The sequence below is a fragment of the Gobius niger genome (genome assembly GCF_951799975.1).
Source record: "Gobius niger genome assembly, chromosome: 23".
NCBI classification, from domain to species: Eukaryota; Metazoa; Chordata; class Actinopteri; order Gobiiformes; family Gobiidae; genus Gobius; species Gobius niger.
The window spans coordinates 6,490,827-6,513,000 of NC_136874.1; the positions used below are offsets into that span (position 1 = coordinate 6,490,827).

Here is a 22,174-nt window from a genome sequence, read left to right on the forward strand (position 1 = left end):
AGGATTTCCCCCTTGAACCTAGTTTTTGTCAGACGGGGAGGAGTGAGTCATGACGGTCTATTAATAATATGTCTATGCTCAAGAACCTTCAGCAAAGAGAAAGGAGCACGAGACGATCTACATCTGTTTTATCGCTCAAAATGAAGCATTTAAATAGTTGCTCAAAAAGTACGTGTAACTGTATTGTCGATGATAAATATCTAAGCAGTACGTTATCGCCAAAACAAGATTACTTTGATACTTGTGAGTTTCATTGGTCTCCTGTTGCCTGCTCGTCAAGTGGTCTATTCATTCAGTCTTAAATCATTCAAACCATCGGTGGAATTTCGAGATATAAACCAGACACATCTTTTTTCTTTCCGTCCTCCATGCCTCGCCACTTTATAGGAATCCACTGCATTCAATGAGCGCATCGAGCGAGAGCTGCTTGCCATCAGTAGCTGTGTGCGGAGGCATTTGTTTGATTCCATAGCTCCGCTCTCAAAGTCCATACCTTTAACCAGTCGATCAATACCCAACCACTTCGGTTTACTTCATGTCGCTTTGTATTTTTATCTCCGCCATTTTTTTTTCCCCCCCTCCACCTTCTTCTTCCCCTTTCACCGTCTCCATGGAGATCGCTGCCGAGCCTTGTGGGAAGTGGCACAAAAGGCCCGGCTGAGTGTGTTAGTACAGTAAATATAGACCATAATACAATCTGGGATGCAGTGGCCAGCCAATTCTCCCCGGGAGGCAAGATCTCTATGGAAACTAAGCACACGCAGGAAAAAGAAGTGCGCTATAGACCATCGCTAAACCACTTCTTACTTGGATTAGAGCAGGACTAGCTCGGGGTTGAAACCAGGAGTCTATTTAGAAAAAGAAGAGATAAACATTTGGACACTTAAGCTTTGGTTTATGACAGGAGAACGGTAGTGGAAAGGTACAGCGCACAGAAAGCAGTGAAGTCTGGATAATCATGCAAAGTCTACTTTTACTATGTTATGACTTTGCTTCATTCACGTAGGATTGTTTAATACTGTTCTTCTGCTGCTGAATTTGATTCTCAAGGGAACACGAAAAACTCCTCCACATTTTTAAAGCCTGTAACCTATAACCGGACCTGTGTTTTCCTTACGTCGCCTTCGATTTTCTAGCATGCCGTTGACTCAAAATGAATGTTTTATCCCACTGTTTTGTAAGTCACTCCCATTGCTGCCTGTGGAGGGCGCCAACTTGAAATTTCACTTTCACTCCTTCCTGTTAGATGTTGACCAATATGGGTTTTTCTAAGGCCGATGCCGATACAGACGCCGTCCCTGGAATCGCCCATATATGGTCATGTTTGAAAACAGTTAAGGGGGAAAACAATTTGGAGAAAAATATTGTTACTACGTAACAAAGGCTGAATTATGAATATGGGTTTCTACTTAATAAAGATACAAAGACATGGGGAGGGGCAAAGTGGTTCAACAGCCAATAAATACATAAATAATGGAGAATGCTAACATGATGCTTCATGTTCATCGTGCTAATGCCAACGGCTAGCTAGCGCTAGCTACGACTGCCGTTTTTTTTTTTCATTTCTGCTGAACAATCTGCTGTGAGAAAATATCCATATGGGCCCGATTTACACCTGACTTTATTCATTTGTGATAAATAAGTTCATATTACACCAGAAATTGTCTAAGCCACACCCTCTTCTATGACGCGATGCCGTCTGTATCTATATGCACTGCAGATTTTTTTTTAAGAATGTCCCGTCTTTAATCCTGTGTATGATGATTCTAAACTGTAAAATGTGTCAGTGTTGAACTGTGACAGCAGGAGGAGCTTTATCAGGGGCATAGGGCTGATTTATTCAGGACATTCATGTTTAGTAGGTGCTTCAGAAGGAGAAGAAGATACCAAAACAAAAAACGATAAGTCTCTATTTCTTATGGTTCTGAAATTATAAGCATAAATCTACAACATACGATATGATCCAAGGTGTAGAAACTTGTGACCGACTTTCACCGCGATGTTCCTCAGCTCCCCTTCCCCCTTGGAAGTTTAAGACTCTGATCCATCACTTTCGGTTCTGGAGATATAAGCCTTTAATTGGCATGATACCAGCCAATAGCCAATATCATAAAATGCCCATATATCAGCCCGATATATCGGCCGGCCAATATATCAGTTGACCTCTATGTACTGTCTTCTCATAGATAGATAGAAGCTTCGATTGTGCATTGTGATATCAGCTTTTACCAAGAAAAGGATTTGTAGTGTAGGCTATTTGAGCGCTAAAATTAAATTCAAAGTTGTCTGGAGTTTAAAGACACAAGCTGAATATGTAGGATTACTTGAACATGAGTGAAAGAAACACACTCCAGGCTTGTTTTTGTCGTGATGGAACGTAAAGGCCTGGTGGTTCTCAGAAGGTCAAACATTTTATGAAAAGTTTACAGTAAGTACCACTAGCCAGACCATATAGACCAGACCACAATCTGAAACGCGCCGGCTCGCCGACTCGCCCTGGGAGGCACAATCACTATGGAAACACACGTTGGACAAAAGAGGAAAGAAAGGAGAGCGGGGGGAAAAAAAAAACATGCCAATTGGGGCTTTCAGGACAAAATGGCGGTGATTGTCCGTGAAGTGTCTCATTAATGGTCCCCTCGGTGGAGTAGGCCTTTGTTTGGGAGGATGCTAACGTCGCTAAAAGCACTTAGCAACAATGGCAGGGTAAAGTTTTGGCGCAGCGATGCCAGGTTGTGTTTTCGGTAAAAAGGTTGCCGCGTGCAGTCAAGTTGTCGCGATCGTTATTGATGTAAATATTGTGTTTTGAAATGCCAAGTGATAATGGAGGCCACAAGGAATACAGTTTATTATTGCGTTTTCAACAAATTGCTAATTACTGTTAGTTTGATGGGATAATGCCGGTGAGCGCGAATCATGGTGCATCAGGAAAGTGACAAGTTTAGAAAGAAAGTAGGAAAACATTTCTAAAAGGTGACAGAGGCTTAAAGCAGAACTAAGTAACTCATGCTCCTAGAGGCCTGAAGCGCCACTGCAGGTATCGTAGCATATTGCATTTTTATTTGTCCATGAGAGTAAATACTACGCTGACAGAAAAGATAAAAGTAGAGAGGGATATTGTACATTGTGCCACAACCCAATGACACAATGGAGATATTTTTTTTCACTCAAACTTGGCTGTAAATACTGTTTAAGTGGTGCTAGCCCGCAGTTAGCTTTGCCCGTTAGCCTGTTAGCTTCATGATTTGATTAATGTGTATTGCGCCTGTGACCCGGTAAAGGGAAAGCAAAGGGACTATGAAAGTGATTTATTAAGGTAAGCAAATTACTTAGTTCTTCTCTAAAGGGACTAGATGCAAGTTGGCCATTTTATACTCACTACTGCCACCTCAGGTCATACGTGTAACTGCACCTTCTATATTAAGCTCGTGCATGACGGCACTTCAGACCTACACCTTAGGACATGGCTGGAACATGTGCAGGGAGGAAAATACATAATGCTAACATTTTTAAACTCCGTATAGTCCCTTTAAAGGGGCTGTACTCTTTTATGTATCTTGTTGTAGAGTGGAATCCAATATAGCCCCTTCCTGTACAGTCTGTTCGAAGGCATTTGTTACGAAAAGAGATGCTGTTTTGATTGGAAAACCTGGAAGTTGCACAGATGCTAAAAGAAATAGCCTGCTTGTTGAAGACTAGTCGTCGTCAACATTAAAGGTGTGATATGGGTTTATTTAAAAATAGGTGCAGGGTCTTTAATTTCATCTTTCATTAGTTGTAAGCCACGACTAGCTCATAAATGGATGTTGTGGATTGGAACACAAGACACACCACCGCTTTCCAAGTCCTTCAGTCGAGAATGACTCCTCCACATCTCCTCCCTCCTCACACTCGTGGTGTTGGTCTGAACCGGCGCTACAAAGGCTCGAGTCGTAAACATTTGCAAGCTGTGCGGCGTTTACCCAGAGCATGTTGAGGTTTTGAAGTGCGGTATCCTCTGAGCTACCGCACGCTGCGCACGAGAGCCGGCAACATGCTCCCTTCCTTTGTGCATACATGAATTCGAAGCACATCTAAACATGCCTGGTTACTACATGCTATATGTAATGATCAAGTCGAGGGGGGATTTTTTTTTTTTTGATTGAATTTTTCACATTTGACAAGTCCATGCTATGTCTGTCTTTTTCCTGCTTTAGAATATCGCCCTAAACTTGAAGATTTGCTTGCTTTGAACACTGGATATGTCGTATTTATAGAACTCTCTGGGCTAGAATCTGCGACACAATTTGCCATATTGGTCCCGGCAACAAAAAGTTCAACATCGCTTTTAAGCTGACAGTTTTGGCGCCGCGTTCGTCCCTTGGTCCTCAATATTTTTTCTCCACAGTCCTCTTTTTCGCCCGCTTTCTTCTCCATTTCAATGCCGATATCCCCCTCTGTAGTGGCTCTCTCGGCTTGGCGTTCTGTTCCCCTCTGCCGGCTTGAATTGTGCGCCGAAAATGAAGGAGAATTTGCTCCATCTGTCTCCTCCGTCGTGGCTCGAGCGCCCCGCTGCGACAACATGGCAACCGTCCCAAAAAACTGCCTGTCCCACGCCAGAACGACGACCCAATACACACAGCGACGCTTGGCCGCGCAGCATCGTATCAAAAGATGAGGGACGATTTTCAACCGGCGAGATGGGAAGTCAGTGCTCATAAAAATGCGACATATTTCCTGAATTTACCACTTAATTTCCAGATTGACAGATACGAACATTACTATGGTGCTTTTCTATCACAACGTTGACTTTTGCTTCTTCAATGCAATACCTATATCCCGTCCTTAAGGCAGAAAACACGCATACCACCGCCGCAATATGAAGCCCTGATTTGATTTCTTTTTATTGAATGGTGTCTTTTTTGCTGATGTTGAAAGCGTTACATAAAAACCTATTCAACTCCATCGCACAGGTCAGGGCAGCCATCTGTGAGACATGAATAAAGACTGCAACAAGCGGAAAAGGTTTGAAGCGATAAAGTCATAAAAGCTACAGACAGGAAATCCTTGAGCAAAAGAAGTTTTCACTTAGATGACAAAAGCTGCACATAACCGCATTTAAGCTACTGTTGACGTAGAGCAATCGGTCTTCGCAGTATTTATATAACATCCAGCACTGAATGCGCCATTTTAGTGATCAAACTGTAATGTATTCTTATTATCTTATGTATGTTTTGGTGATTCAGGTCTGAAGAGGAGTCCTCCAAACCGGCGGAAGGCTCGCCCCGTCCCGAGCTGGGATATGTGCAGGCGGTGGACAGTCGCGGCGTCCCGTTGTGCCTGTCCTGTCAACAGCCCTGCGCCGAGTCCGGGGGCGCCTGGGACACCCGCTTCTGCACCCATAGGTTTGCCTGATCATCATTTCGATCGGTTTTGTGTCGCTGTGCTGCTAAGTATGAGGTTCAACATGGCTCAATACCAGTTGTTGCCACTAGGGGGTGACAGATATGCTCATTCTCTGTCAATTGAGTGAGATTGATTTAAGTTTGTGGTTCAACTTTCAGTGTTGAAGGAAATTAGTTTGCAGCAGGTGTTTACACAGAATACATACAGTCGCAGCTACGATACGATACAATACAATACGATACAATATGATACAATGCGATACAATGCGATACAATACGATACAATACGATATAATACGATACGATACAATACGATATGATACAATACAATACGATACAATATGATATGATACAATGCGATACAATACAATACGATACAATACAAACGATAAAATACAATACGATACAATACGATACAACACGATACAATACAATACAATACGATACAATACAATACGATACAACATGATACGATAAAATACAATACGATACAATACGATACAACACAATACGATACAATACAATGCGATACAATACAATACGATACAACATGATACGATAAAATACAATACGATACAATACGATACAATACAATACGATACAATGCGATACAATACGATACAATGCGATACAATATGATACAATGCGATACGATACAATACGATATGATACAATACAATACGATACAATATGATATGATACAATGCGATACAATACAATACGATACAATACAATACGATAAAATACAATACGATACAATACGATACAACACAATAGATACAATACAATACAATACAATACGATACAATGCGATACAATACGATACAATGCGATACAATATGATACATTACAATACGATACAATATGATATGATACAATGCGATACAATACAATACGATACAATACAATACGATAAAATACAATACGATACAATACGATACAACACAATACGATACAATACAATACGATACAATACAATACGATACAACATGATACGATAAAATACAATACGATACAATACGATACAATACAATACGATACAATACGATACAATACGATATGCTTTATTAATCCAGAAGAAGATTCCATTTATCAGCTGCATACATTAGTCACACATAAAAACACCAGATTAAAGGACAGGCAATGAATAGGACAGTGCAAAGAATGAAAGAATGTACTGTACAGCGATCATTCCTCCCACGGATAAGGATTGCACAAAAATGGATTAACCTCTTCACCCCCGCCTTAACCAGGCACATTTTCTCCAGTTTGACAGTTTTACCCAAATCTAAAAGCTTCTTGAAAAAATGTTAAAACAGCAACAGAAATGAGATGAAAACGATGGATTAAAATGCAACAAAAGGGTGAGAAGAATGTGACTAAAAAGCAATGACGTAAAAGCCACAAAAAGTTTTTAAAAAATTCAAAAAGTGGCATCAACGCAAGGAAATTATCTGTTTAGATGAGTTCTGTAGGTCTTGTCTTTCAAATGAGCCTATAGACTGTAACCTTTAGATTTGGGCAAGGCTGAACTAGAGAAAATACACTTGGTTAAGGCGGGGGTTAAGAGCTTTCAGCATCGGAGGAAATTTGTTTGCAGCAGGTGTTTACACAAAATACAAACAGTCATTGTAAACAGAGATCATCCCGCCACAGCAGACGATATGATAGGATACTATATACTTAAACAGATTAAAGGACAGGCAGTAAATAGGACAGTGCAAAGAATGAATAAACATACTGTACAGCTATCATTCCATGGACAAGGATTGCACAAGAACTAGTGTGCTGCCTTCAGGGGGCGAGACTGCGGTGTCTCTGGGCCAGGTCCAGCCGACTGAAAGACCGCTTCTGCCTCCATCCTGACAAAAGTGTGATAAAAGCTTTACAGGGACACATTCAAGCAAGTCCAATACAATAAAACATTCAAGCCAAGTCGTTATTAATACTTTGGGATAATTCTCTTCACTTCCTCTATCCAACAATGATGTATATTTGAAATAAGAAGAATTTTTAAGCATCTTAAAATAGCTCTCGTGTGTGTGTTAGCTTTAACTCAGCAGTACGCGCTGTGCTCTGAACCGAAGCCCACCCATCTGGCACCTAAAATATTAAAACTTCGCTTTGAGCAGGCGGGCGCGGATCGAAAAACGAGAGCCTCCATCCAAGACAAACTCGGATAACTTCATAGTATACAGTAGTATTCACGTCACACTGTGTCTCTGCAAAGTTTGCTCTCAGAACTAAGAATGTTTGCAAATGGATCACACGCGGAGATTAAGCTCCATTGTTAGCATTCATATCCCTGTTTATTTCATTACACGAAACCAGGCGAAACATTACGACCACCTGCTTAATATGCAGCCCCATATACGCAACAAACTTTGTATCTAAACCTGGGTCTACTTCTTCACTGCTGCTTCAGTGGGTCTGTTTTCTAAATGGAGATGCACACATGACAGAAGACTGGAATATGAACTGCTGATGCAACATATTGATTCATATATATTTTGATATAATTTTAATATTTTGTTTTCAGAGGATATTGTACCACGAAAATTACGTTGTGATCATGGCAACATGTAAATAAGCAGCAACTTCCCTCTCTCTTGTCACAGCTGCGTTTTTCTGGAAACTGCATTTATGGTTTCTGTGTTCCACATTGTTTTACTGGATACTTTTGTACGTCTTTGCCGTGTTTTTGTGGGGTTTTGGTGGATTTTTTTTTTTTTACTGCAAAGAGTCCATAAGGGTCCTGAAGAAAGCAGCTTTTTAAAAGTAAACAAACAGCTAGCTTATGAGCTAAAGACACAACACTGAAGCAGCACCAAGAGCCCCCCACACCTGCAGCACAGTGGAGGCATTACAAGAGGCGCTACAGGAAACAAATGGGGAGGTATCCGGGCAAGACTCACATGCCTTCTATCCCTACTTGTGACGAAATCCACGTTTGGCTTCAGGAATGTGATGTCATATCGCTATGCATCGTGGGATTAGCAGATATTTGTCCTCCAAAAAGAAGATTTGAATCACTATGGCGCCATACAGTTTCTTTACTTTGACATTTGCTAAAAAAAAACTGGCTACAAATCCAGTTTTCCTACTTCAACTTGCTCAGTTTTGAGTGGTAAAATATTCACTAATTAGCTTCCCAGCTAATGTGACTAAAGGGTAACCAGTGTATTCACGGTGCTCTTCTTGATTGACAGGCTGGAGGATGCTATAGCCGCTATTAACAGCATCCAAACCACTCAATAACTAACCTAATTCTATTTCTTTGAGATCTCAAATGACCCAAGCAAGACCTTGTGATATTGTTGGGCATTCACTATTGTGCGGCTGCATCCCTTTTGTCCCATTGAAGGCAGAAAATTCAATTTGCTCAAGTGTTTTTAGTGACAAATCCGGGTCACTCAGTCAAGGTGAGAGCAGCTCTGAACCAGGATGCTGTTCAAAACTCAGACAAAATATGAGAAAAATGGGCCTTTTATTTTGGGATGTGAAGCTTTCGGAGACGATTGAAAATGTTTTCTTGTTACAGGGAAGAAGTGACCCTGTTTAACCTTGAAGTTTCCTGTCTTGATCAGTATTCAAACAATAAGGAGAAAGACACTTTAAAACTCTGTGATTAATAATGAATCGTTTCCAATGACATCACGCATAGTTCCGGTGGCCATTTTGAATACCGAAGTAGCATTATGCAGTACTACAACATGTAACAATATCTCTACTCAGGATGAAAATGAAAAAATGATTTTTTTTTTACAGTTTGTCATGTCAACAGAGTCTCAGTCTGAGTCAGTGTTTAAGCTGCTCAAGACGTTAGCATGCTACCGGTTAGCAACTGTCAATGGCTTCAACATGCATAGCTCACATTTATGAACACTGATGAAATACTACAGTAACAGCATGTTGTATCCAAGGCTAGATGTTTGTGGTTCACGGCTTTCTCTTGGAGGGGTCAGAGCTGAGCTGTTGAAGCTAAATGCTAACTGGTAGCATGCTAGCATCTTGAGCAGCTTCAACACTGACTCACTGGTTTCTTCACATAAACGTGCCTCTCTGGGGCCGTGTTTTTACTGTTATCTTCGTGAGCAATAACTACAGGAAAATAAAGATGCCACTGTCAATCAGTTGTCTTTCTTTTATTTCCTGAGTAGAGCTATTGTTCCATGTTATAGTACTGCATAATTCTACTTCGGTATTCAAAATGGCCGTCATAACAACAAAAGTCACATAGCTGAAAACCATGTACAGTAAGACGACAATGCATTCTACTTTTACTTCATATTCAATCTATCAAAGCATAATCAAGAGGTAGATGATGTCCATGAACTCCACCTCACTGACCTGTAAGAAAAGCCTTGTTGTTTTGAAAAGTGAACCCCATTCTCTTCTCCTTTGTCCCGCAGGTGCCAGGAGGAGTTCCAGCTGCGCTCCAGTCAGACCTACATGCGGTCCCGCGTGCTGGAGGTGGAGCAGGGGGTGTGTCAGCTGTGCGGCCTCCACGCCCACGACCTGTACCAGCGAGTCCGGGACGCCCCCCCGGCCCAGCGCAAGCAGATGCTGGAGAACACCTGGCTCGCTCAGCTGCCGCTCAACAAGGTGGGACAGCTCACAAACGCAGCGATACGGCGCTGACTGCTGCTGTCTTCTCCTTCTTGCTGCTCGCTGTGGGGAAATTAGTAAAGAACTTATTTTCCATCTTATTAAATTGGCAATTACTTTTGACAACTTTTAACTGTCTGCATCAGAAAAATAACCAGGCTGCCATCACTCAAAACTGTCTCACAGCAAAAACATTAATTACCAACTCCTCATTCTAATCCAGCCCCTCTTTACACCTGCAATTATAATTACTCCTTTTATTGTATAAAGGGGGGAAAAGAAAATCACCTATTATGAGCGATGCGTTTCACACCAATAATTAATCATCTTTATCTTCTTCTGTTGGGTATTTTTAATTAAGTTGCCCTTTTCCAGTTATTTATAAGCTTCGAGTGGACAATCTGCAAAATGCTTTATTTTCTGGGCGATTTCCAGTTATGGATCGAGAGGAAGCTGCACTTCGAAGAACAAAGTCTTTAATTCTATGTTTTTGCTCAAAGCCTTAATGGAGGAGGGCTGTTAAAGCGGTTGTTTTTGTGGACGACCTGCTGTGTCATCTTGGGACCCCCGAGATGATTTCAAGATGAAGTGAAAAGGGAAATGCTTTGAAATGCCACTGGTTGTAGCAGATCATAATGTGAAAGAGCACATAATTGGTCAAATCTGGGGAAATTTAAATATAAATAGTTTGGTAACGCTTCAGATTACAGCCTGCACGTTCCATGTGTAGGTACAGAAGATGATTGTTACACATGTAAGTACAGGTAATTACATATCAACGTGTAAGATTGATTTAGATCCGTGGTTCCCAACCTTTTTTGTCTCCCTTGAGTCGTTCATTTATTCTCCGAGTGCCCCCTGTAGTTTTGTGTTGTGTTCAAAATGAAGCTAAATTACTCTCAAAATCAAACCTTTGACTGAAAAACTAAATTAAAACTAAATTTCCTTTGAAACTAATTTTGAAATTGTAATCGGTTTCAATTCCAATTATATTCCAAGTAACCCCAGGGGTCCCCGTACCCCTGGGGTTACTTGGAATATAATTTAGTAAACTAGTGTGCCCTTTATAAAGCTGGCACAACTGTATAGATACAGACGGCATCTCTGGAATCGCCCATATATGGTCATGTTTGAAGCAGTTGAGGGGGAAAACAAGGAGGAGAAAAGTCTAAACTTTCTATAATTACTCCAAAAATACTTATGCTGAATCATGAATATAGGGTTCTACCCAATAAAGATAGACAGACATGGAGAGGAGCAAAGTAGTTCAACAGCCCATTATTACTTAAATAACAGAGATGCTTCAAGTTAGCATCATGCTACATGCTTCTACTGAACAATCTGCTGTGAAAAAACATCCATATGGGCCCAATTTAGACTTGACTTTATTTATGTGTGATAAATAAATTTATATTCCGGCTAAAAAAGAGTGTTCAGCGAAGCCACGCCCCCTTCTATGACACCTAGTACACCTTTATTACACATTGTATACAGTTGTTACACTTTGTAGTCCTTTATGAACCTCGCGGGCTGTAATCTAAGGTGTTACCAATAGTTTAAATACAGGCTTAGGTGTATAAGAAGCTATAACCTTTTACATTTTGGGCCCTGGGTTGTTTGGGAATCCCAGTCGAGATTACCAGAGCACAAGCTTTTTTCCTAGAAGGGCCCCAGCTGCTTGTATTACCACATCGCCCATGATGTTTTGGATGTAGATATATTTTGTGCGAGCACAGTCATAATCAATACTCCTTTAACCAGCCTGGGAGAGGTGCGTTCTTCTCTCTTGCAACTCCTCACACGCTTCTCATCGCACAAATGAGGGATAATCTACTTTCCAAACCTCTCCGCCGCCTCGTGGGTTAACGCCGTCCCGCGGGCCCCACTCCGGGTTCTCCAGGCCCTCGCGTTGTTCTGGTTTATTCCTCCACGATCATAACAAAAAAAACAAAAAAACAAGATGGATTCCCGAGCCACAACATCCCTACACTTCTCTCCCCATAACCTCCGACTATAATTACCTGCTTGTGCTTTATTTCATAACCACTTCCGCACAGCTCCCGATCCCCCCCTCGAGGGCGTCATCCGGGGTAACATCGTGGTAAATCACCGGCCAGGGAAGCCAATTTTTTGCCGCTCTCCCTGCGATTTCAAAAATAAACCCTTCCTCGCTTCCTTTCCTCGCCTCCTACGCACATATGCACACACACTCACGGGCTGATGTCGTCTCCTAGGGGCCAGCTCTCAGTAAAACGTATTGCTCGGAGCCATTGATTTGTCTTTCTCCCAGTGCCCTACCTAGACCAGTAAGCCTGTTTGATTTGGTTGCCTGCGTGTTATCCTTCTAAAACCCTCCCCTCCCCTTCCATCGCAAACCTCCGCTTCCTCCTCATCGCCGGCGGCAACAGCATCCGCGCCGATCGATACCGCGCGCTTTTAGACGGAACAAACGCTGATAAGACGCCGGGACTTTTTACCGCCGCATCGCCGGCCGCGTTGGGGGAGATGTCTCGCTAAACGCGGGCCGTGTAGTGGAGGATTCTGGCAGCGGGGCAGCGGAGGTATTTTCAGTTTTCACAAAAGCCCGATTCGGACCCGGTTTAGGATTCGTTGCCCAGGATTAGTTCCTGAGAATCTGTTTTCCTAGGCCCAGTTCAGAGCTGGTTCTACGCCCCCCCCCTCCTGCTTTAAATATGGTTCATGATTAAGGCCCGTCTCCATTGATTTGTCTTATTATTATCACTCAAAAAACAATATGGCCTCAGACTGTTAGAGGATGAATGAAAACTTGGCAGGAGTCTGGCTGTCTTATGCAGGAGAAGATTATTTACCGTGAGTGCGGGACCAGGAGACATGATTTTATTCTCTAACACAATAAATAAAGTTACAGCCGACCAGACCATTAGGTATATAAAGAGGATATAAAATGTCTTCTGCTCAACAAGGTATTCCTTAAATCAACATCACAACAGCATGTTCGGCCCTACACCTGATTTTTTTTCTGTTACAAACAATGAAAGAGGGAGCGAGCTGTGGTTTAAACTCATTCTTAAAGAGGGGGTATTATGCTTTTTTCAACCACATAGCACCAGTCTATATCACACTACAATGATGACCAAACCTTCTGTTGGTCTGTAAATGCAGTAAATTACAATAACTGCCTTGTATAAAATTGCTCTTTCAAAATGGCTGTAGTGAATGTCTTGAAATAGGCCTCTGTCTCTTTAAGAACCTCTGACTCTTTCCGACACGCCCCCTCCACACGCTGTCTGTGGCATCAGTGGGGAGGGGGTTCTGCTGAGGAGCAGTGGTTGGCTACTCGGCTAGTGACGAAAGGTCGGAGGCGTCTCCAGGAGGTGGGGGCGTTCCTAGGAGGACTCAGGCAAACCTATCCCTAAAATGGCCGCCATCAGAGTTTTTACAGATTACTCAAAAATACGTGAATGTGCCAAGGCAACACTTCAGGCATGTTTTTAATGAGGGAATGACATAATAACATGATGTAAAGCTTGAAAAAGTCGATTTTGCATAATACCCCCCCTTTGAAGGGACTAGATGGAGTTTAAAAATGTTAAATGTCCTAATGTGTAGACTGAGCCCAGTCCTATTCACCACAACTGCCTCTGAAATCCTGCCGAAGTGCCGTCATGCACAAGCTTAATATAGAAGCTGCAGTTACACGTATGACCAGAGGTGGCAGTAGTGAGTATAAAAATGACAACTTGCATCTCGTTTCCAAACACAGTTTTAGCATCCCGATTCTTAACAGGGATGAGTTTATAGTCGGGCTGCACAATATAGTTCACAAGAAATATTGTTTTGTGATATTAGGTGATGCGATATCCGTATCACAAGAATTCACAATGTATCATAGCATCACGAAAGTCTTTATCTGACTGAGATCGACACTCTGACGAAAATAAACAATGCATTGAACTTATAAATGTGTTGACGTTCAGTTTTAGTTAACCTCTTAACCCCCGCCTGAACCAAGCATATTTTCTCCCCTTGGGCATTACCCAAATCTTCTTGAAAAAAGCATTTAAATAGTGCGGAAAATGAGACGTAAACAAGGACAAGTGACAAAAAAATGCATCAAAAATATGACGAAAAAGTGACGACAACATTGCAACAACACAAGGAAAAAATCTTGGATCAGTTTTGTAGGTTTTTTAGATTTGGGGATTTTTGAGGTGGTGTTAAAGGGGCTAGATACAAGTTGTTCATTTTATACTCACTACTGCCACGTCAGGTCTTACGCGTAACTGCAGCTTCTATATTAAGCTTGTGCATGACGGCACTTCATGTAACACCTTTTCAGTGACAGTGCAGGATTTTAGAGGCAGTTGTGGTGAACAGGTCTGAGCTCATTCTACGCATTAGGACATGGCTGGAACATGTAGGGGGAGGAAAAAACTTAATTTCAACATTTTTAAACTCCGTATAGTCCCTCGTTTTGGTCGTGGTGTAGTGTTTTTGTGTAGTGATGTAGTAGCCTTGTTTTGACACAATTTGCTGAAAAACTAGTTACTTACATTTTGTGTTTGATCAGAATGGAACATACTATGTCGAAATGGTTTCGAGCCGTATCGCATATCACAAGTTACTTCAATATATCAGCCCTAGTTTATCGATCAGGGTCACTGCAACAAAAATGCAGGATAACTAGCGTTCAAATTCATGAAATTGGTCCAAATGCTTTAGCTGCACTGTATTTTCTCAGTATACAATATACAAAACACATTTTGTTCCATTACTCGGGGACGAAAAACTAAATCAGGCACTATATAGGCTCTTTAATGCAATGTATGGTTCTGTTTTACCCCTGCACTTCTCTCCTCAGATGTTCATTTTGAAAGTGAACAGAATGCTTTGTTTTTTTTAAAGTTTGAAGTTCCAGTGCAGTCTGTTTCTATAGTTGGCTACCTCCTAATTATTCCCAGCGTCGACGTCCCACATATTTCATTCTGTCTTAATCCTATTTCAACACTTGTCGGCTCTACCGTCGCTCTGCTTTAATATTTGCCGTAGTTTAAATCTGTATGGCTTAATCTTCATTCACTTTAGACCTGGTTTAGTCCTTGTTTTGCTCTGCTTTACAGCTCTGTAGACTCGGTTGTTGCATCCTCATATTTTCGCCACAGCACATCTTTAAAAAAAAACGCTCTCCGCTCTCCTGTGAGGTTAGGATTTTGGCATCAGACCGAAGCGCAGTATTTTTGGACTTTGCGCCCGTAGCTGCCGTTCTCTTGCTTCTTCTTCTCGTTGCGCGTTTCTCTGGCGTGTGAACAAACGTGAACTCGTAACCCAGTGTTCTTCAAATCTCCCGGGATCAATTCCAGCCTCAGCTTCACTCGAAACTTGAAAATAGATTTTTTTTTTTTTTTGGTCCAAGTTTTTTTTTCTTTTTCTTTTCGCCATCAAACCTCCATCTCGCTCAATCACCCTGCGCCGGGACACAAGGCTTTTCAATGAGTTTCAATTGGTTTCTAGTGGGCCTTTTCCAGTGCCTTTTTCGTTCCATTGGTAATCCCTCTGCAAACAGACATTCAACTCTACCAATACAGCTTTATAGCCACGAGGGGTCAGTCCATCAAAAGGCTTTTTATTAACCGTTCATGAGTTAGTAGCGGGGTATTTAATTTAGTCATATTAGTATCAAATATGATGATGGAGCAAAAGGCTTGTCAGGGCATTTTGGATACATTATATTCTAAAGAACTAAGGGGTTCATTCATCTCGACAGGTGTTTAATAGTAAGTATGAGCGGGAAAATAGCCATTTGTGGGAATTTACCATTTGAAATTTCCTGTATCACAGTATTTGGGCCCCAAATCTGATAAATGAGAGAATGTTCTGTGAGTAAACAAAAAAAATGCATAAATTAATCTGCTGCTTATCCACTTTTGCCTGTGCTACTTGTTTTCCACATAAGCAAGCACTTGGTAAATGACCCCCGAAGTATTATGATTCTTTTTGTTATAATGAACTGCAATATTTTTTACCCTGAATGAATTTAAAGCAGAACTAAGTAATTTGTTTATCTTAATAAATCCTTTCCGTAGTCCCTCTGGGGGTAATACAAGTGTTAATGGGATGATTGGAGGGTCTTTCATCTCCCCCTGGTGTCTCTGGCCAGAACACCACCCTTGCAACTTCCCTGCCTACGGGTCAGAGGCCCCAATACACACTAATGGAATCACGAAGAAGCAAACAGGCTAACGGACAAAGCTAGCTGTGGGCTAGCGCTACTTCAACAGTATTTGCAGCCAATGTATGAATTACAAAAATGATCATTAATATCATTGACCGGGTCCATGATCTCCTAATAACAAAGAATAATTTGAAAACTGCCCCCGACCTCATTAAATATTACTTAGAACGCCGTGATGTCACCTGAAACTCAGCAATACGCTCGCTCACGTTTACTTACATAAAATTATTTAAAGGGGCGAGTTGCAAGTTGGCCATTTTATACTCACTACTGCCACCTGAGGTCATACGTGTAACTGTGTAAGAAGCTACAGGCTAACGGGCAAAGCTAACTGCGGGCTAGCGGCCTCTAGGGGCACGAGTTACTTAGTCCTGCTTTAACAGAAAAGTCCTTAATCAGTGGCAGGCTGTTACAGATTCATATCACCATTGGATTTTCTATTGTTAAATCGCTCGTCCCTTTTTCTCCATTACTCCTCATCAATAACAAATATCCCGCTGTTTATTTTATTGAAAAACTCCTCCACATTCCCCCTGAAAACGCCTCAGCAGCCTCCGTTGTCTGCTGTCGCCTCGTCTGCTCAGCGCTGGTATTTTAACCCCATTGTGTTGCTGTCATATAGATTTAGTGGCTTCGGGCGACGCTTCCTACAGCTGCCCTTTTCACAGTGATGTAGCAGCTTGTACCTGGACAATACGAGTCCGAGGGCACTCTGATGGATTATCGCTGCTCATCAAGTGGCTTTATCCACGACATCGAACAGGCTGCGGGCCGGCGCTGTGCTATCCTGGTGGCCCGAGCACAGCCGCTTTAGCGCTAATGCAGACCTCATTTAGTCCCTGTTTAGTCTGGGTTTGCTCATTGTTTTGTGTTTGGTTATTGCTTAATTAGAGGGAATGGCAGCCTGTTTTTTGATTTTGTCCTGGTTATGACATACCCATGAAGACCAGAGTGCTCTTACTAAAGACATCATTCTCACCATCAGCTCCGAGCACAGACCGATTCTTTGACTCGGCGCCACAGTCTCTGCCTGTTTGGGGGCAATTTCCTTCCTTATGGGACCCCACGGGAGGGCAGTGTAGCGGGACAGGCGCCTCCCTGTTTCAATTCTGTTTGTGTGTTCCAGCTGAACGAGATGATCCGCGCGCCCGTGGAGGGGGATTTCTGGCAGGTGGACCACATCCGGCCCGTGTACGGCGGAGGGGGGCAGTGCTCGCTGGACAACCTCCAGACGCTCTGTACCGTGTGCCACAGACAGGTGAGTACAAGTGTTCCTGCGCACTTTAGTCCTGGTGTCCTGATTCAGATGAAGCCCACTCACAGGAAACATTAGTTTAGTTTAGTTTCAAAACAGTGAAGCAAAGGGAAACCATAGATACAATTGGCATCGCTTCATACAAGGGGGGTGTGGCCTCACCAAGGGGGAGGGAAGTATCTTTTGGGAAACAACATTTTTCACTTTCTTAGCCATTTTCTGGCAGAATATAAAGTAGGGCTGCAACTAACGATTGTTTTGTAATCGATTAATCTATCGACTATTTTTACGATTAATCGATTAGTCGCTTGGCTTTGAATGTTGTAGGAAAATGTTATTTTTTCCATTTTTTTATCACATAACGCTGAAGTGGATCCGCTTGAGGACGTGTTGATGGAGTAAACGTAAAAAGTAAATGTTTGTTGGAGGCTCTTGGTGATAATTCTGCTTCTGATTGGATGAGACACAAACAGATATTCATGAAATGTACAATGTACAAAGTGTACTACATACACTTGCTATAAAAACAAAGTAGGTTTTCATCAAAAATACTACATTTTCATGTAATTTTTGCTCTATTTGAGTCTGTGTGAACCAGAAAACGATTAATCGATTACTAAAATATTTGGCGACTATTTCAATAATCGATTAGTCGTTGATTAATCGATTAGTTGTTTCAGCTCTAATATAAAGGTATTTATCACACACCAAATAAAGTTAAGTCTAAATCGGGCCCATATTAATGTTTTTTCACAGCAGATTGTTCAGTAGAAGCGTAAAAACGGCAGCCGTAGCTAGTGTTAGCATGTATCATAATGCTAACATGAAGTATAATGTTAGCATTCTATGTATTTTTGGGCTGTTAAACCACTTTGCTCCTCTCCATGTCTTTGTATCTTTATTTAGTTGAAAACTATATTCAAAATTCAGCATTTGTTAAAGTAGTTTTTGAATAATTGGATAAATTTTAGATTTTTCTCTAAATTGTTTTCAAACATGACCATATAACATTCCAGAGAGGCCGTCTGTATCTATCTCCAAAAGGAATAAACTTACAGATGAGACATTCCTGGCAAAAAGGTTCTGTTTTAACCTCTGTTTGTTGTTTCCAAAACACATCAGGCTTGTCAAAATGCCTGAACTTGCATCCCACTGTAGAACCTTCTTGGCCGGAATGAGCGAGAACATCTGTCCAACTGTTAATCCTGGATCGATCCTTCTTTGGGCTTGTGTTGCAGCCAGTGGATAAAACAAAGAGTTCATTCAATACAATTCCAGCAAATTCTGATGGAAACTTAGCACCATCTGTGAAAAAGCTGAAGACGACGGACGACCTCGAGGCGCAGGCAGAAGGTTTTGCCGAGGTCTCCTGTGATGGGAATGTCTCATCTATAACTGTATGCCTGTATTTTTAGTTGTTTGTTGCCAATTGCGATTTCCCAATTGCGACCGTTCAAATTGCGGCTTCAAATCGAGCGCCGTTTATCTCGCAGCCTCGCCGTTCCCTCCCGGGCAGTTGTTAAAAACACAGCGGCCGAAACCAGAAGCTTAGGAGGGGAAAAGCAATTTGTCTAACATTTAAGGTGCACAGTGAAGCGACCACCTCCTAATCCCCACATAAAAGAAAGCTGTATCGGTCCTGCCGCGGATTATATATAGTGGCAATAATACGTGGTCCAACGCATTGATCAAAAGCGGCCCTATCCTTCACCCGGCTGCAGCAGAGGGCCTAACACAATACGGCCGCATTGATAGATAGCATTTCTCACTGGAGGCTGCATGTCTATCTGTCAATCGCTGATATTTTATCATCACAAGACTGCGCAGGTGGGGGTTTGGAGGTGGGGGTCGAACTAACATTCACTTGAAAGGTCGTAGAGCGTAGTTACTTCTGGTTTGAAGCAGGTCAAAAACGGTTGACTAATTTGGAAATAAAAAAGGGATTTGTACAAGCCGTAGATGATAGACATGAAGTTAAGGAGGAAAATGTAATGCAAGTGTCAATATGAAAGTAATGCCTTTTATTTGTCACATACATACATTGGCATATTCGATCACATGTGTCAAGGTCAAGGCCCTTTGAGGAGCATGAATTCCTGAGCATGTAAAAAAAAAAGAGTAAGTCTCCAGCCCATTCCTGTGCGGAGTCATGGATTTTTAAAGAAATAACCAGTTTGCTCACTCCAGCCACTAGGGGGCAGCTTAAAGTTTAAAAAAAAAGGAAAGAATTCCACACGTGTCCAGCAGAGGGCACGGACATGATAAGAGATCAGGATATAAACAGCACATTATAGCCACGTGGTAAATGGTCAGTCTGCCCAGGGGCGGCTGTGGCTACAATAGTAACTTACTTAAACAGAGTGTGGAGTGAATGAATAATGACTTTATGTAGCACTTTGAGAAACATGTGACACAGGCTGATGAAGTACAATAAGTTTAAGCCATTATTTATGAGGCCACACCACAGTCCTTCACAATATATGTGGCCGTGAGTGTTTAATATCTGTCTTTTAGGGCGCCATCTGCTGGAGGGGGTGCGGAATTGCACTTTTATTTTTGAACCCCACCTTCTACAATGCCGCAGCTTTTCTGACTGAGCTTGCTAGAAATTTCAAGCTTTAAACGACCCCTCCCTAGTCCTTCTACGCCTCATTGGAGCCGTGTAACATTGCGGTGAAAGTTCGTAAATGTACTTCAGAAGTACAGGTTCCTCCTCCAATATAACTGCTCTGCACGTTTCATGATTGCACATGTTCTGACTTTTATTCTTTTTTTAATGAATAGATAATCATAATATAATATAACAATGATAAAACTATCCTTCTCCATATCCAAAGAGTGTCCCAAAGGACCGGGATAGAAAAACACTGCAAAAAAGAACTATAGAACACTATTTGGGTCAAGAAAATTCAGAAAAATGTTTTAGCTTTAGAGCGCTAGAGAAACACACAGGAATATGGGAGGGGGGGGGGGGGGTAAATCTTGCCCAAATTGGCTTAGGCTGTCCCTGAAACTAGTTTGTTATTACAAGAAAAATGTGTAAAGTTTTAGGAGGTTCAAAGTTCATATAGTGTGAGAAATGTCCCTTGAAGTTTCCATTTCCCAGGTGAAAGTTGATCCGTATGTTAAGAAAGAGATGTTTTCTCCAGTCTCCCCCTTCAACCCTCCTTTTGTGGTCACATGTGGGTGTCATGTCTGGGTTCTGACGTGTGAGGGGTGACGTGGAGGACTGTGGTTTTCTGATAAGCCCCTGAACCCATTTACAGACACTTTAATCAGGACCAGCTCAATAAATCGACCGCTCCTTTTTTCTTTTTTTACCCCTCGCTGGTTGCTGAGCTTGTTGGTTCGTAAAGTGTTTCAGCCCTCGTTTAGTCCTGGGTCCTTTTCTTCATAAAGTAATATGTAAGTAGAAAGTTATGGCCTCAAAAAACATTAAAGCTGTTCAGAAATTCACCACCTGCACAGAAACGATGGGGATTTACCTTTGACAGCACACTGCCCCCTACTGTTCTGGAGTGCTCATCATGCAGCTTTTAAATAGGACAAAATATTATTACTTTGGAGCTTTTTTAGAAATGCAGTGGAGTAGGAAGTATTATATTATTTACACAGCTCAGTCCCACACAGTCCTGGTTTAGTCCTGGTTTTAGTCTTGCCTCAGATCTAACATCATGCCCTGCTGTGTTTCCCTCACAGAGGACCGCTCGACAGGCCAAGGAGCGCAGCCAGATCCGGAGGAGCGCGGCCGCCTCTAAAGTGGCCACGGACATCACCAAGTTCTTCATCAAGAAATGAAATCATGTGAGGACTAACCTGAAGTCAGTTTCCCCACATCAAGCTCGAGGTCGCACTCTATCGTCAAAGGTTTTAAATTATATGTCATGAATAATGTGAGGAAAAGGTTTATTTTAAAGGGATATTTCAGGATTTTTGACATAAGGCCTCATTTCCTAGTTATCCAGTGTTGCTGATTTCTGGATATGTTTTTTTTTGTAGTTCATGGAGTTCTTATATTTGAAGAGTGTCGTGACGCTAGGCTAGTGCAAGGCTAGCGCATTTCTACGCTATCAGCTAGTCTGACCCGCTCCACAGTGCACCTGAGGCAAATCACTTATCACACCAGACTAACCATATAAATGTCTGTGTCGATAATTTTAACCATTTTGCATTTAGAAGAACTTATATTTGAGCTGCATCAGCTTCGTGGTTGTATAAGCTACGCAGTGGCGGAGTGATCTGCTAGAAAATAGTCCCTGAAATGCGATCATTCATGTGATGCAAGGTCAGTTATATTCCTAAAATTATTCTATCAGCTCTATCAATTATTTTATTGCACTGTGGACTGTTTTTAATGCAGGTTAGCTGATACCGTAGCAATGCGCGAGCCTAGCACTAGCCTAGCACTAGTCTAGCGCCACGTATCTCTTCAAATATAAGATCTGGATAACTAGGAAATGAGGCCCTATGTCAAACATCCTGAAATATCCCTTTAATATTGAATAATACAGTCCTAAGGGTTGGAATACGTGCTGATGTTTAGGCTCGGCTGGAATCCTAGTTTAGTTCTTGGTTCTAGGTCTTGACTTGAGTCCGTGCGTTTCTGGTTTAGTCCTGTTTTGCAACCGTTGTCATTATGTAAATCGCCGTTTTATCCTTTTGTTCCACAGACAAGGATGGTACCAATTTGGGGGCCGTGATTTAGAAACCCGT

The 22,174-nt window shown here is 41.9% G+C and overlaps 1 protein-coding gene across 1 annotated transcript in view; it reads left to right on the forward strand.

The window, feature by feature from the left end:
• The window catches only part of zranb3 (zinc finger, RAN-binding domain containing 3), a 161,146-nt gene extending 139,877 nt beyond the window's left edge, over window positions 1-21,269 (forward strand). Inside the window, exons 19-22 of the mRNA XM_079581858.1 lie at window positions 5,226-5,384; window positions 9,797-9,989; window positions 17,333-17,464; window positions 21,161-21,269. Of these exons, the coding sequence (XP_079437984.1) occupies window positions 5,226-5,384; window positions 9,797-9,989; window positions 17,333-17,464; window positions 21,161-21,259 (583 nt within the window). The 3' untranslated portion in view covers window positions 21,260-21,269. The remainder of the gene's footprint in view (window positions 1-5,225; window positions 5,385-9,796; window positions 9,990-17,332; window positions 17,465-21,160) is intronic.
• Window positions 21,270-22,174: the final 905 nt, after the last annotated feature.